The sequence below is a fragment of the Bidens hawaiensis genome, unplaced genomic scaffold, assembly GCF_021521415.1.
Source record: "Bidens hawaiensis isolate Kalapana, Puna unplaced genomic scaffold, B.hawaiensis_p1.1 tig00050658_1, whole genome shotgun sequence".
Classification (NCBI taxonomy): Eukaryota; Viridiplantae; Streptophyta; class Magnoliopsida; order Asterales; family Asteraceae; genus Bidens; species Bidens hawaiensis.
In genome coordinates, this window is record NW_027506166.1 from 14,086 (window position 1) to 29,363 (window position 15,278).

The 15,278-nt window shown below is 34.5% G+C and overlaps 1 protein-coding gene across 1 annotated transcript; it reads left to right on the plus strand.

Moving 5' to 3' along the window:
• The first annotated feature begins 12,272 nt into the window (after positions 1–12,272).
• LOC143616944 (uncharacterized) lies at positions 12,273–14,491 on the plus strand. Its single transcript, XM_077089639.1, has 2 exons — positions 12,273–12,806; positions 13,864–14,491. The coding sequence occupies exons 1-2, from the start codon at positions 12,322–12,324 to the stop codon at positions 14,315–14,317; spliced, it is 939 nt and encodes a 312-aa protein (XP_076945754.1). The 5' UTR covers positions 12,273–12,321; the 3' UTR covers positions 14,318–14,491.
• The last annotated feature ends 787 nt before the right edge of the window (positions 14,492–15,278 follow it).

A 15,278-nucleotide genomic window follows, 5' to 3' on the forward strand; every position in this document is an offset into this window, starting at 1 on the left:
TTAAGGGCTTCGCTTCAACGATCTATGGTACGCGTTACATTTTATTGAATTTTATGGCTTTGAGATTGTGTTTGTAGTGAACCATCAATATTATAACTAATACTACATGTGTGATTAACACATGTAGTATTATTCTTTGCCTATTTGATTTCTTTATGCAGTTTTTGATATTATTGGGGAAGTCTGCCGTCATCGTGGACTGTTACCGGTTTTGATTTTCAAACCCTAGGCGGCGATCGTGCAGTGTTGGCAGTGTGGAGAAGTGATGGCCGTTAAATATAGGGTTTATGAGGCTTTGTTACTTTCATCTTTTTGCAAGGTAGTTGATAGTGGATCGATTGACACTAGGGATGGACAAATTCGGGAATGGTACCGGTTGGTACCGGTACCGTCGGTACCGAATCGGTACCAACGTTTTGAGTTTCGGTACCATTCAACAATCCAGATTACAGGTTCGTTTTTTATGTTATTGTTCTACTTTGATTCAGTGTTCTCAAATGAGAAATTAATTTTTACTCCACATGGTGTTGTTTTCTGAAATTACTTTCATAGGATGGCTATTGGTACATTCTTTGCAACCTATATTTCGAGGAAAGTAACAATATGGCTATTAATTCGTTAGATAAGTGGCTTTGGAGGTTATCTACATTTGATGTATTTTCGCTTAAAACGTTAGGCTGTGATGAATGCATGTTATTTGAGTAACAGTCGCCTTTAAGCTTGGCTTGGCATATACGTAGGATGACAATTGGGTACTCCATTTGCAACCTATCTTGCAGCCATGTTTGTGTAACCGTGTTGCTCAGATGGCAATTGGGTACTCCATTTGCAACCTATCCGGTACTGTGCTACTCCTGCCGTTTTTTATGTGTGGTTTAAAAGTACTTCTAGCGTGTTAATGTTACCATGTACGATTACGCGTGTCCTGCTTCCGTTTGTTACATGTAGATAGGTTACTTTCTGGTCATTGTTTCAGGTTTTTACAAATCAAACTTTAGGTTGTGATGAATACACGTTGTTTAACTAGCAATTGGGTTTAAACTTGGCTTGGCATATACGTATGATGGCAATTGAGTACTCCATTTGCAACCTATCATGCAGCCATGTTTGTGTAACCGTGTTGCTATGATGCTCAAATGGGTCTGAACCTTAAATGGTCTTTTAAGATCTATCAGTTATCAGCATTATTGCATTCCACAAATTCTATATCTTTTGAAAAATAGATTGAAGTTATGTAATCGAATTTAATTGCATGTGTTTTATCTCTTAATAAGCCAACAAAAATAGCTTAAAATTGGGGGTGGAGGGGGGGGGGGTGGGGGGATAGAATGCATATTTATTTTTATACTTATTTTAATTTTGTTTCATTTGTTTGGAAAATTAGTTTTTGTCTCTGCATCTATACGCAGATGTGGCAGAATCGTTTGGTTTATTTGTATATATTAATAATCATACACCATATGAATATTTTTTATTTAATTTCTTTTTTATATTTGAATGAATGTTCTCGGAGACTTCGCTCCAAATGTGATTGTTAATGACATAGCCCTTTGGAGAAATGATTAATAATCATATTATTAAAGGCTTTCAAGAGCAGGAATGGTAGCATTTGGCGAAGCTAACACAAGAGGTTTCGCTAGAGCTTGAACCGGTTGCTTAGTGGCCATTCATTAGAAGATCAAATACATCTCAAGGGAGAGTATAATTAAGCATGCTGAAGATACTGCAAAACCAATTATGTATCAATGTATGTATCAGTTTTGCTTTCTATTTATGTGTTTGTTATTGTAAGTGCATGGATGATGGTGCTTATTAGTATGAATACAATGTGCTCTTTTTTGTTTGGTGAACACTCAGTATAAAGTTTATTAATAGATGAGCATGCACACTACACAGTTTACAAAGTGCTCTTAAATGTTGATTTTGTAAAGTACTAATATTATTAGACACTGCACAGTTTACATATGACATTAATTGGCGGCTTACATCTTACCCTAGACGAATAATAAAGTCAACTTACGTTTCAGCCTAGACAAATAATAAAGTCAGCATAACTACTTCTTTAACACTACCTTCTTTAACACTACCTGGCACATGTACAAAGGTTAACAATAAAGTAGAAAGCTTAATGAACGCCCCAAACATAAATAACTGACTAAATTTTCAGCTAAAAATAAAGTAGAAAGCTTAATGAACGCCCCAAGTACTTTCCATTTGTCAGGTGAATGGCTAACCCGAATATTTAGAAGAAATTATCAGGACCAAACATACACAAGTATATGTCCATTTTGCTCATTCATGTAGTTGTCTTTAGTACGTCTAAGAAATTTGATTATCCACCGTTAGTCAGTAATGTGGGTTGGCTTGGATTACTTAGTGTTGCGCGCCTAGGAGGGTTGCGACCGGATCTATTCATTAAAAAGAATCGATTCAATACATTTCTTATGTACCTATGGGTGCTATGTTGGATTTGAATCAGGGCCGAAGCCTTACTAAGAAGGGCTATAATGCTGGGCAAGGACGCTCCGCCTTATCTATAGAAGCAGTCAACTGACTTCTGAACGAATTCGCTCCTTGGTTTGGTAATGGCTTAATCTATAGATAGTGGTATTTGCTAGCAACAACATAATGGAGGCAGTCAATCAATATAGATTGATCCGAAATCTAATTCAAATCCAACATAGCACCCATAGGTATATAAGCCAGGCAAAATGCCTAATATTTATAACGCTCTGGTAGTTAAGGGTCGAGATACCGTTGGTCAACCAATTAATGTGACTTGTGAGGTACAACAATTAATAGGAACCAATCGTTCATTATCTAATGGATCTTTCCGTTCTAATACTCTATCCGAGAGTTATCAGTATTTATCAAATCTGTTCCTATCTAACGGAACACTATTGGATCAAATGACAAAGGCATTGTTGAAAAGATAAGATGAATTCAGAAGCAATATATATATAGCAGACAGAATTCCGGAGAATGTGGTCAGAAATCCATAATAGAGTCCGACCACAACGACCGAATTGGTCCTTTTAATCGTAATAAAAAATGTTTTCTTGTCTCTCGTTTCTTTTCTGAACAAATCGAATAACCTAATGGATCGAACTCTCAAGGTTGCGGCGGGGGCTAAAAACTAGTTATAATTTAATTCAAATCGAATTCGATTTCAAAATATTCGAATTTAATTTGATTCGTATTCGGGTATAATAGTCGAATACGAATTCATGATTTTTTATTCGATTCGATTCGGAATTCGAATTCAAAATTTATAATTTATTAATATATATTTAATTTATTAATTTGGGTCAAATCCGTAAATAATAAATGTCCAAAACATAATAATTAATCCCAATAACTCATACTGATATTTCTTAGTTGTGGCAATACTTGATTTGAACTTATTATCATATGATATTGTAGATACTTTAAACTTATATTTATGTATTTTACACTGATGATTGTGGAATTTGAAGTTTCTGACAAAGGTGAACTTGAATCAATTTGAATTTATTCGAATTCAAGTTTCAAATACGAATAGAATCGAATTTCGAATATGTGATATAATACGAATATGAATCGAATAATCCAACTTTTAAAAGAATACGGATACCAACAAAAAAAATAATAAATTATTCGAATTGTTCGATTCGATTAACTTGAAATTTTTTTGTTCAATTCGATGAATGCCCCTAACTTTAAGTGTCAGAAATCAATTTAAACAAGTTTTACATGAGAAGCGTAAAAAACATTAGAGTAAATATAACTATGTTGTAGTTTTGAACCAGAGGTAATTATAATTACTCTAGTTCTAAACTATAACGTAATAATAGTTACTCTCTTGCTACCATAACTATTTTATATATTTTCTATAATACTCATTTTAAGAGTTGTTTATACCAGTCTACCAGGCCTCGTCCCATAACTTACTTAAACATATGCTTTTTAGTAATGTGAGAAAATGTGAAAAAATGAATTCGAGGTTGATATATTTGTTAGATCAATTATTTACCAAAGCACCATCCACTAAATGGTAACAATATTATCTATTTATCCTTTTGTATGAAAAAGCATTGCTTTGACGATGAACATATGTAGGAGTTTTCATATAGTTATTAACCTACATTGTTGCAAAAATAATGTAATAATATGACTTATAATAATAACTTAAAATGATTTGTATCAAGATTATACAAAGTTTACATTACCGGATTGGTCATTGAGCCGACTATAGATGTTCAAAACGGTTTGGGACTAGGAACCGGAACCGGTTCCTAACCGGTTCCTATATTCAAAACCCCCTTTGAAACCGGTTCTAGGTTCGAACCGGTTAGGGAACCGAACCGGTTCTCCCACCCTCGGACCCCTAACCTATGGAACCGGTTCTTACCGGTTCCTAAACCGGTTCCTGCACTGTAACCGGTTCCAACCGGTTACAGTGTAAAATTTTTTTTTTTTTTTCGTTTTTCGTTTGCGATTTGGATTCTAAACTACGATTCGTATTTGTATAGCATGAAAAATAAACAAAACAATTAACATAAAATTCATTTTATTTACTTTAAGAAGTTCAAAAAAAAAAGGTTACATGTTTTAAAATCTTCAAAAACAAACTAACAAAACATTAAACTTATAAATATAAAGTTGTGACATATTGTTTCTAGAAAAGCCATCTTGTTCGTCGTAATTATTGAGCGGCGACTTCTTCCTCGGAATTACTTGTAGAAATGCCTTCTTGTTCGTCGTGCACTCGAACATCAAGTGGTGTTTCATCTTCGAGAGTGGTTAAGTGTTGAATACGATCGATTGAATCCAAGTGATCCTTTAAGCAAATGCACATCTCCACCGACTCCGAATTTAGTCTTGTTCTTCTCACCGATATTACCTTGCCACTAAGAGAAAAAGCGGATTCCGAAGCTACCGTAGAAGCTTGGACGGTTAGTAAATCACGGGCCATGATGGCAAGAATCGGAAACTCGGTTTCCTTTACCTTCCACCAAGCCAAAACATCAAAAGTGCCATATTCCTATTCGGATAAACCGGTAGAGTAATCATTTGCACTATACCTTCCTAGTTCGCTTGAAGGGGTGTTACCCCTTTGTTTTTTAGCCGTTACGTTGCGAACGGTGTTCATAAGGCTAATCATGGGATCTCGTACTCTAGTAGCACTTGAACTTGATGAAGACCCCCCCGGCATAGGCATGTGTATGTTTGACCCATATTTATTTAAATAAAAGTCATACATAAATTTAAAATTCAAGTTAAAATAATTTTTTGCCTCTGTTGAAAAGTTTGGGTCAATTTCATGCATATCTAAGGCTGAAAAAATTTCGTCTATCACACATTCAACCCCCGTAACATTTAACATTGGGTTTAAAGCGGCGGCGCAAGTAAAAACCGGTGGCAATTCAAGAAAGTATTTTTTTAATTTAAACTTCATTGGTAATATGATGTTTGAAAACATTGGACTTTTATTTTCAAATTCTTTAAGATTGTTAACCATTAAAAATAACTCCGAAAGAACCAAGGGACTTGTCGGATAATACGTTCCCGATAGTTTCGTAGTTGATGTTTTAAAAACTTCAAGAAAAGTCGATAAGTCATTGATAATTTCTCATTTCTCATTTGAAAAGGGGATTGCCAAATCATTCTCGGCAAGACTAGAATGAAACATTTGTAAAGTTTCTCTTTGTTCCAAAGCACTTTGAAACATTATGCAAGTGGAATTCCATCGATGAGGTACATCCCAATTAGCTCCCAAAGCTTTTCTTCCCGTATCTTTACAAAATTTTCTATAATCCATTTGTCTTTTTTTACTTTTCTTAAAAACTTCATGTATCATTAGTCTAAAATCGTTTATAACCGATGTAACCTCATCCGAAGCAAGTCCGTCTTGCACGATTAAATTAATGATATGTGCAACACACCTTGAGTGAAAAAATACACCATTGCAAATCGGCGTATATTTTAATTTTAATTTATCAACCGCCGATGTATTATTCGACGCGTTATCAAATGCCATTGAAAATATTTTATTTTCTAGTTTATAAGTTTTTATAACATAATCTAAAATTTCAAACAAATTATCTCCCGTATGTGGATACTCAAAGAGTTCGAAAGCAATGGTGCGTTTCATCATTTCCCATGATGACGGGTCTACCCAATGAGCGGTGATACAAAGATAAGATTCGGGTAGACCATGTGGAGCCGACCAAACATCACTAGTTAAGTTTATTCTCATATTTATATTTTCAAAATATGCAATTAGTACCTCTTTGGCCTTCTTCCACAATTTTAAACAATAACGTTTAAGAGTATGACGACTTACGTGAGTGTATTGTGGTTGAAGCGTATCTCGAATCATGGCGGTTAAGCGAGGGTTGTCGAAGTGGCTAAACGGCAAAGCTTATTGAATCACAAACTTCGCCATACGATCTTGAACTCGATCAATTTGGTATGTAAATATTCCGCCTTCACTATCCATTTGCGTTTGTTGCGAATTGACGTTCTTTTTCAACGCCTTGCAATACGGTTTTTCGATGTGTTTCTTCAAATTTGAATTCGAAAGTGGGTTTAAATAAACCCCACAAAACTTGCACCGAGCCTTCAATGAATGGTCACTCAATTCAACCAAATCCCAATTGCACCAAATCTCTTGATTACGATTATGAGGTACAATACGAACGAAACTTGGTTCGGCATTGGAACCTTGACCAACCGATGATTGTGAGGCAGCCATAACAACAAATATGAATATAGAAGAAGAGAAAACAAGAGATTAGAGAACTCAAAACGTTGTAATAGCGTTTTTTTGTATTTTTTTGCGTTCGGGTTTGCGTTTTGAGTGATGTGATGAACCCATGACACCAAATACCTATTTATACTAGTAGTGGGGTGCTTGGGGGAGCCAAAAAACGGCTATTTTTGACCCCAACGGTCAAAAAACGGCCAAAAAAACGATTTCCAACGGCTATACTCGATCCAACGGCTAGAACCGGTTCCTAACCGGTTCCGGTTCGGTTCCGGTTCCTACCCGCCCCCACTCAGAAATGCAAGAACCGGTCACGGATCATCGGGTTGAATCAGATAGGGTCCGGTTCCTACAAAAATCGGGTAGGAACCGGTTCGGGTCCGGTTCGGTTCCACCGGTTCCGGTTCCGGAACCGGTTTTTTTGATCATCTCTAGAGCCGACTGCTTTATTGGTGGATTAGTCAGGTCGGTTTTCAAAAGCTAGATGACACTATAAGTAATTTAACTTTCAAAGTTTTATATGTAAAACTAATATAAAACAAATTTAGAATTACTTAAGCCTTTGATACAGATTTTTATGAATAAGAAAGTATGAAACTTGGAATAAACGAATATGTAACATGAAGAAGTAATGTTATATGACATTGATTAATACTATTGAAATTTTGATCCAACCGCAGACTCGGTTCGTTTGTTCAACCGGTTCAACCAATAACCTGAGTAGTTTAGATAAAGACGGTTCAGTTATACTCAACCGGATTGGACGGTTGGTTGCGTACATTGTCCCGCCCAAATCTAGCACCAAGATGATCTTTCCTTTTTCTTATTTTAATAATTGTAAGTTTTTGAATTTGCTAAGCTTAGTATTTATTGTTTTGTTACCAAAAGCTCAAGCTCAGCTCACGAGTCATTATTTCAAGCTCAAGCTCGGTTCGTTTATTATCATTTATCTATATTTAGTTTCATATATTTTGAGAAATACCTTAACAAACCTAAGCTACACTCGAGCTCGTTAAAGAGTTAAAACTTAAAATACAGTAGCAAGGTTAAACAATCTTCCTATACAAAGCTCGAGCTAAGCTCGATACCTAACTAACTAAGTGACCTTTATTTGAGGCATTGGCTCGATAAAACTCAACTTGGCTCAAACTTTTTATTCATTTCGAGTAGCTTACTAGCTGCTAGACTTGTTTGCACGTTCCATCTTTATAATTCATCTTCATCTCTCCTATGTGTAAAGGCGCACAAAATACTCGGGTCCGGACCCAACTTGGAACCGGTTCCTACATGTATCCGACCTGGTTTTGGGTTTCTCCCCAGACCTGTACCCGAAATCAGACCCGACCCGGATCCGGCTCCACATCTACCCCGTCAAAACCCGACCCTACCCAAAACCTGGTATGAAACCCGGAAAACCCGGCCAAATACTCGATTATTTCCGAAACCGGTTACTACCCAACTAGTTTTTTTACTTTTGTTGACCATATATCATCGGTTTCTACACGATTCCAATTTCTAAAAATACCCGTTTGTGCACCTCCGTCTAGAGGTGCACAAAACACCTGAACCCGGAAAATAAAAAACCCGGGTCCGGATTTTTATATACCTGGGTTTTTACTGCTCGAGCCCGCACCCAATCCAACCTGTATGGTAAGAATAGGATAGGCATTTCGAAACCGAACATGATTTATACACGATAAGACCCGAAAACCAGAACCGGTTTCATACCCATACCCCCTACCTCTACCTATGTGAGAAGACTCAAAGAGCAAGTTGGGCCAATAAACTTGGCCATTTTCATTGTGGCCCACCAAAAAAATAACATCTAAAGTATTCTAAACACATACAAAACGACGACGTATAAGTGTTTAGCCGACCAGTCGCCAGCGACGCCAAAATGAGATTCTGTATCGGCTTACAAAACAAAAGGTCCACTGATTACTCCTTTGCACGTTCTCTCACCCACCATATTCTAACCTAACGTTACTGTCACCTTATTCTTCCCTCACCCACACCTATCCTTAATCTTAATTCTTAAGCTTCACGTTTCCTTTTCTTTCCTACACACAATTATTATAACTTATAATAACTTATTTTCTTACTTTTTATTCAATAATAATGGAATAAACTGTAGTTTTCATACCTGTGTTTTGTTCAAGTTCGTGGTTTTAGTCTAATTGTTTTAAATTTGCGATTCTCGTCACTTTAGTTTCATTTCACTTGCAATTAAACCCGAATTTATTAACCACATTAACTCTGATCGTTAAAACCATCAACGTGCCCTTCACGTGAGGTTCAGTTTTGTCCTTTTTCTCACCAATTAAACCCCATTCCTATTTGGGGAAAAAAGGACAAAACTGACCATAACGTGAATGGCACGCTGATGGATTTAACGACCAAACTTAATGAGATTAGTGAATTCGCGTTTAATTGCAAGTGAAATGAAATCACAGAGACGAAAATCGCAAATTTAAAACTATTGGACTAAAACCGTAGATTTAGACAAACTACAATAACGAAAACCACAGTTCACTCATAATAATGTATTTTGAAGGATGAATTCATGTGATTAAGGGTAACATTTTGTTAATTTTACTTTTTAACTTGTTTTATTGGTAAGTGCTTGATTTTGTAACTACATGTGTTTTTACCATCAGACTAGTCGTCTAATTGACTAACAATAACAAACTGGTGTAAGAGTTACACAATGGTATAGATATCTACTTACATAGTTTAGGGTTATAACAAATTCAAAATTAAAATACGAGAGTACGTACTTTATTATTTGATGGGGTCTGGATTGTTAACAAATATGAAGCGTTTAATAAATATCATATATCGAATATAGGGTTCAATTTGATTTTGAATCGGTAAATGGGAGTTGTGAAATTTCATTGACGTGATAACCGGAAAAGCCAGTCGAACAAAGACCATCTACAATTATTGTGTTAAGTTATTATTGTTTTATTTTAGTCAAGTTGTTTTCTTTTTGAACGGTAAGTTACAATACTTGTAAAACTTTTATATAAAGAAACTCTTTGCTTAAGTTAGAAGCCATGACTTTCCACTAAAAATCAATAAGCTATGCATTAACCAATTTAATTATGTTTCAAAATATTAATATAACCATCATCATTAGTTCCACAAAATATTCAATAGGAGCAAAAAGTAACCGATACATTAATTATGTTTAAGAAGCTTAACTTGCATGATCTTTATTTTGAAAATACCTATTTTAAAATTTGTTCAATATTACTTTAAACCTTTATTATAACGTGAAAAGAAGTATTTCATACAAAATCATAATCTTTAAAAAACAAAATAAAACCAATGTCACGTGGATTTTTGGTCACCTGCTTTACCAAATGAATATTACTACATAAAAAAATATCTCTCTTACCAATAATAATTATAGTTTTGTAATAAAGTTAAAAAAATGAAATCATGATTGCAATAAAAAATATCATGAAATGTTTGGCCCGTTCATATAACCATAACTTTTTAAATTTGTTGGATCTAATTTTTATTATGAAAATGCAAGGTTTGGTTGAAACAAATAAAAAAATCATATCAAATTAAATTACACAATTTCAAAGTATTTACAATATTGATATGCAACATCATCAGAAATAAACGAAGCTAACGTCTATTAAACTAAGTTTGTTTCTAACAACAAAACCGAAAATTAAACTTAACACTAGTCAGATCGCTAGCAAAAACCAATATTGACCAACGATTAACAATTTTGTTTATTGAAACCTAATTTTCTTTATAAAAAGGATATTTTACAATAATGATTAATGAAATAAACTTATAATAATGAAATCATGATCACAATAAAAAATATCATAAATTAAAAAAGTCTAAGTAATTACACATCACACGACACACCAGAGGCGGAACCAAATGAGGGTCAGGAGGGTCAACAGACCCTCCGACCGGCCGAAATTTGTATTTACAGGGTTACTAAGATCAACTTGTTTTTTAATAGTTTGACCCTTAAGCTCTCTCTAGCGGACTAATGGAACTGTGAAAAATGAAAAAAAGCATTATGAAAAATTTCCGGGTGATCGGAGACGACGATCTGTGGTTATGTCATTTTGGTGAGAGAGAAGAAAGATGAATGCTATAGTGCCTATGACCTCTTTTGCTGCACATTAATTATAAATGTCAGAGATTTATCTTATTTTACTTTTAAAAAATTGAATAAATTAACCATTAGTGTTTACTAAAGGAGTATTTATATTTTTCGAACGATATATTTTATTTTATTAGTTTGAGTTTTTTACTTAACTCTTACTTTATTAATTTATATTTTTGTTTACTTTTATTAAGTTTATTTGATATTTTCTAAGTTTTCCTATTTTTTTTAATAAAAAATATAATTCAGAAATATTTTTTACTATTTACGTCTAGATTGGTTGAAGTTATTTGACTTTCATAAATCTTTTTTTATTGGGATATTACAGAAAAAATATATTCGAGCTAAGCTTTTATAAAAGTATTAATATTATTAACTAACAATATGTTATTATGTTGCCTTAGACGTATAGGGGTTGTTTGGGATTCCTTATCGTTGCCTTCTTATAACTTGTAACTTATTAAAAAGTGTTTAGGTTTGCTTAATATGTGAGAAAAAATTCAATAAGTTATAAGGTTGTAACTTATAACTTTTTCATAAGTCAAAATTAAAGAAATAAAATAAGAAATCACAAACACCCCCTTGGTTATAATATTAAAAAAATGTTTATGTTATGAACATCCGATTGAAATGTTCTGGTTCCGTCACTGCGACACACGTAACATTAACATAAATAAACAAAGTTATTAATCCGTTAAACAAAAGTTGTTACCGATCACAAAATTAAAAGTTGAGACTGACACTAGTCACATTACTCGTAAAACCAATGCTAACCAGTGATTAATATGTTTATACTACTAATTATTAAAAAAAATCAAGTTTTCTATAAACATATCCATCTTTTTAATAACGCTAATGAGTTGTTGGTGTTGAAGTGGTAAGAAATAAATTTATTGTTTCATTTAACCCAGGTTAAATTCCTGCTCCCATCATTTACTTTCGGAGGCACGAGCGTTCAATATTTGGATTCTTAATCTAAATGAATTTTATCTTACTGCACCGTCATGCCTTCGGACAAATGCTCACATCATCACACAATGCCATTAAAACTAAATGATGAGAATACAAATCAAATTTGTATCACATAAAACAACACCATGTCTCTCTCTTATCAATACACCACTAGCTTGTTGACATAAAAATCTTTCTTAGTAACAAATAATAATAATAATAATAATAATAATGACTCGAATTAAAAAATATCATAAATGCTGGGCCCGTCCGTTCGCGTAACTCTAACGTAACCCCCATCACCATCCAACCCAAAAAACAAAACCGTTAATTATTTAACGACCGGCCGACACGCCGTGACTATATCCGTCAAATCGTTGCCACCTATACATACACACACCCACCCACATACATTACATACATTCATTCACATTCAATCCACATATATATCTTCACTCTTACTAACACATTATTCACAACAATGGGTGTTGATTACTACAACATTCTGAAGGTCACCCGCACTGCAACCGAGTCAGATATCAAGAAATCATATAAAAAACTCGCCATGAAATGGCACCCAGACAAGAACATTTCAGTGAATGACAAAGTTGCTGAGTCAAAATTCAAACAGATCTCTGAAGCTTATTATGTCTTGAGTGATCCCAAGAAGCGTCAGATCTATGATCTGTACGGAGAGGAGGGTTTGAAATCGGGCCTCAATGATGACATGGGAGTTGCGAATACGAAACCCGGGTCGAGGTTTCGGTTTGATCCGCGTGATGCGGATCAGATATTTGAGGAGTTTTTTTACGGGGCGGATTCGGGCCGGGGTGTGACAGGTTTGGACTTGAAGAATATAAAGAAGGCGGAGACGGTGGAGAATAAGCTGAGTTGTGGGTTGGAGGAGCTTTATAAAGGGTCCAAGAGAAAAATGCAGATATCAAGGATTGTGTTGGATGATACTGGGTATGTGTAGTTGTTGGTTCATGACAATAACCCATTTAGGGATCTGTTTTGTGTTAGTTTTCGTTGCAACTGAAGCTGATTGTTTGTTTAGCATTGAACCGTAATTTTCAAAATTAAGCCAAAATTGAAAACAATTGTTCATAAAAGAAACTTTGATATCAAAATTAAGGAACCAATTGTTTTGCCAATGATTACTAAATTTCAAAATTAGGGCAAAATTGGTGACAGTTGTTCATCGATGAAGATCTAATTTCAAAATTAGAGCAAAATTGGAAGCAATTGTTCACCAATGAACCCTGATTTTGAAATTAGGGCAAAATTAAGGAATTCGGTGGAACCCGAATTCTTCAACTTTAATTTTAAAGTTAGGGTTCATTGATGAACAATTGCTTCCAATTTTGCCCTAATTTTGAAATTAGGTCTTCATTGATGAACAATTGTCACCAATTTTGCCCTAATTTTTGAAATTAAGGTTCATCGATTAACAATTGCCTCCAATTTTGCCCAAATTTTTGAAATTAAGGTTCATCGATTAACAATTGCCTCCAGTTTTGCCCTAATTTTTGAAATTAAGGTTCATCGATTAACAATTGCCTCCAATTTGCGATAATTTTGAAATTAAGGCTTCATTTATAAACAATTTACCTATAATATTAATGTTTTGGCTATGAACAATTGCTTCCTATTTTAAAATTAGGGCTTCATTGTTGAACAATTGCCTCTAATTTGTTTTATTTTTGATATTACAGTTTTATCAATAAACAATTGTTTCCTGCTTTTCTCTAATTGTGTAATTAGGGTTTATCGATGAATAATTACTTCCAATTTTTCCATAATTTAGAAATTATGGGGTTTCACTAATGAACAATGACCTCCAATTTTGCCCCAATTTTGAAGTTATGGTTTCACTCCATGAATTCACTAATTGAATTGATTTTCCGTTTGTATCGTGTTTAATCTTGATTATGAGCTGAAATTGATTCAATTTCCGGTTTGATTTGATCTTATAAAACAAGTTGTTTCATGTTTCATCATTTCATATTAATCACAAATGCAGAAAACCCGGGACGCTGGAAGAAATCCTAACAATACACATCAAACCGGGCTGGAAAAAAGGGACGAAAATCACCTTCCCAGAGAAAGGAAACCAGGAAGCCGGAGCCGCCCCAGGCGACCTAATCTTCGTAATCGACGAAAAGCCACACGACACGTTCAAACGAGACGGGAACGATTTAGTTTTCACCAAACGAATCTCACTCCTAGAAGCTCTGACCGGGAAAACAATCAAGGTGACAACGTTAGACGGTAGAAACCTCGTGGTCCCAATCACTGACATTATCAAACCGGGGCATGAAGAAGTGATTCAGAACGAAGGGATGCCGATTTCTAAAGAACCCGGGAAGAAAGGTAATTTACGGATTAAGATTGATATTAAGTTCCCGTCGAGATTATCTAGCGAACAGAAATCGGATCTTAAACGGGTTTTGGGAGGTAATAGGGGTGATGACTAGTTTGGTGATTTGGTGTGTTCTAATTATTGACTATGGAAGTGTGTACATATGTTATTAATTATGAGAAATCAAATTGTGGATAGTAGAAAACACTTTTTAAATAAGTGGAAATAAGTATATGAGTTGTTAAATACAAAACTAATTTTAAATAGAGAATCGTAAGGGTTGTGTGAACTTTTGTGTATCGTTTAAACTGTCACACCCCGAAAACCTTAAATTAAACAGCGGAAGACTTTGACCAAGTTTTTCGGGTGGTGACAGACGCCGTCTCAGCCAATCACAATTAACAATAGATTTCAAACAAAAGTTGAACTTTATTTGACCATCAGAGTTATTACACGTGTCATATTACACGATTTTTTTTATTCGAATTACAAGTTCAACTTAAAGTCAACATTTTCATTCAAACACACGCCATTATTTTCCCGCGTTCTTCGTGAAGCTTCCATACTTCATTTAATTACCTGAAAAGCATATTAAAATATCGATCAACACAATGTGTTGGTGAGTTCCCTTTTATATCAAAAATAGTCCATATATATATATATATATATATATATATATATATATATGAGTCGAAAACACAATCCATTTAACAATCAAATCTGATATCAATTCGTGTGTAATCGTCACTACACCCCGAATTATATCCAAAATATCCAGTGTATAATGGTCTACCGCCATTATATCACCAACCGTGTGTAATGATCTACCGTCATTACATCACAAAACAATAGGCATTTCATTTCTTAAACAAATTGAGCTGTTGTAGACGAGCAAAGAATACAACATTGCGTATGACATCTCAGTTGATAACTCGAAATATACCATACTCAAAATATACCCACTTTTAACCCAACGCGAATGGAAGTGGGGGGCGTCACCTCGATAGATCTACCCATATTTCTGTGCCCTTACTAATTCGGTTAACAGTTATTTAGCCAACTAGACTCATCCCGCA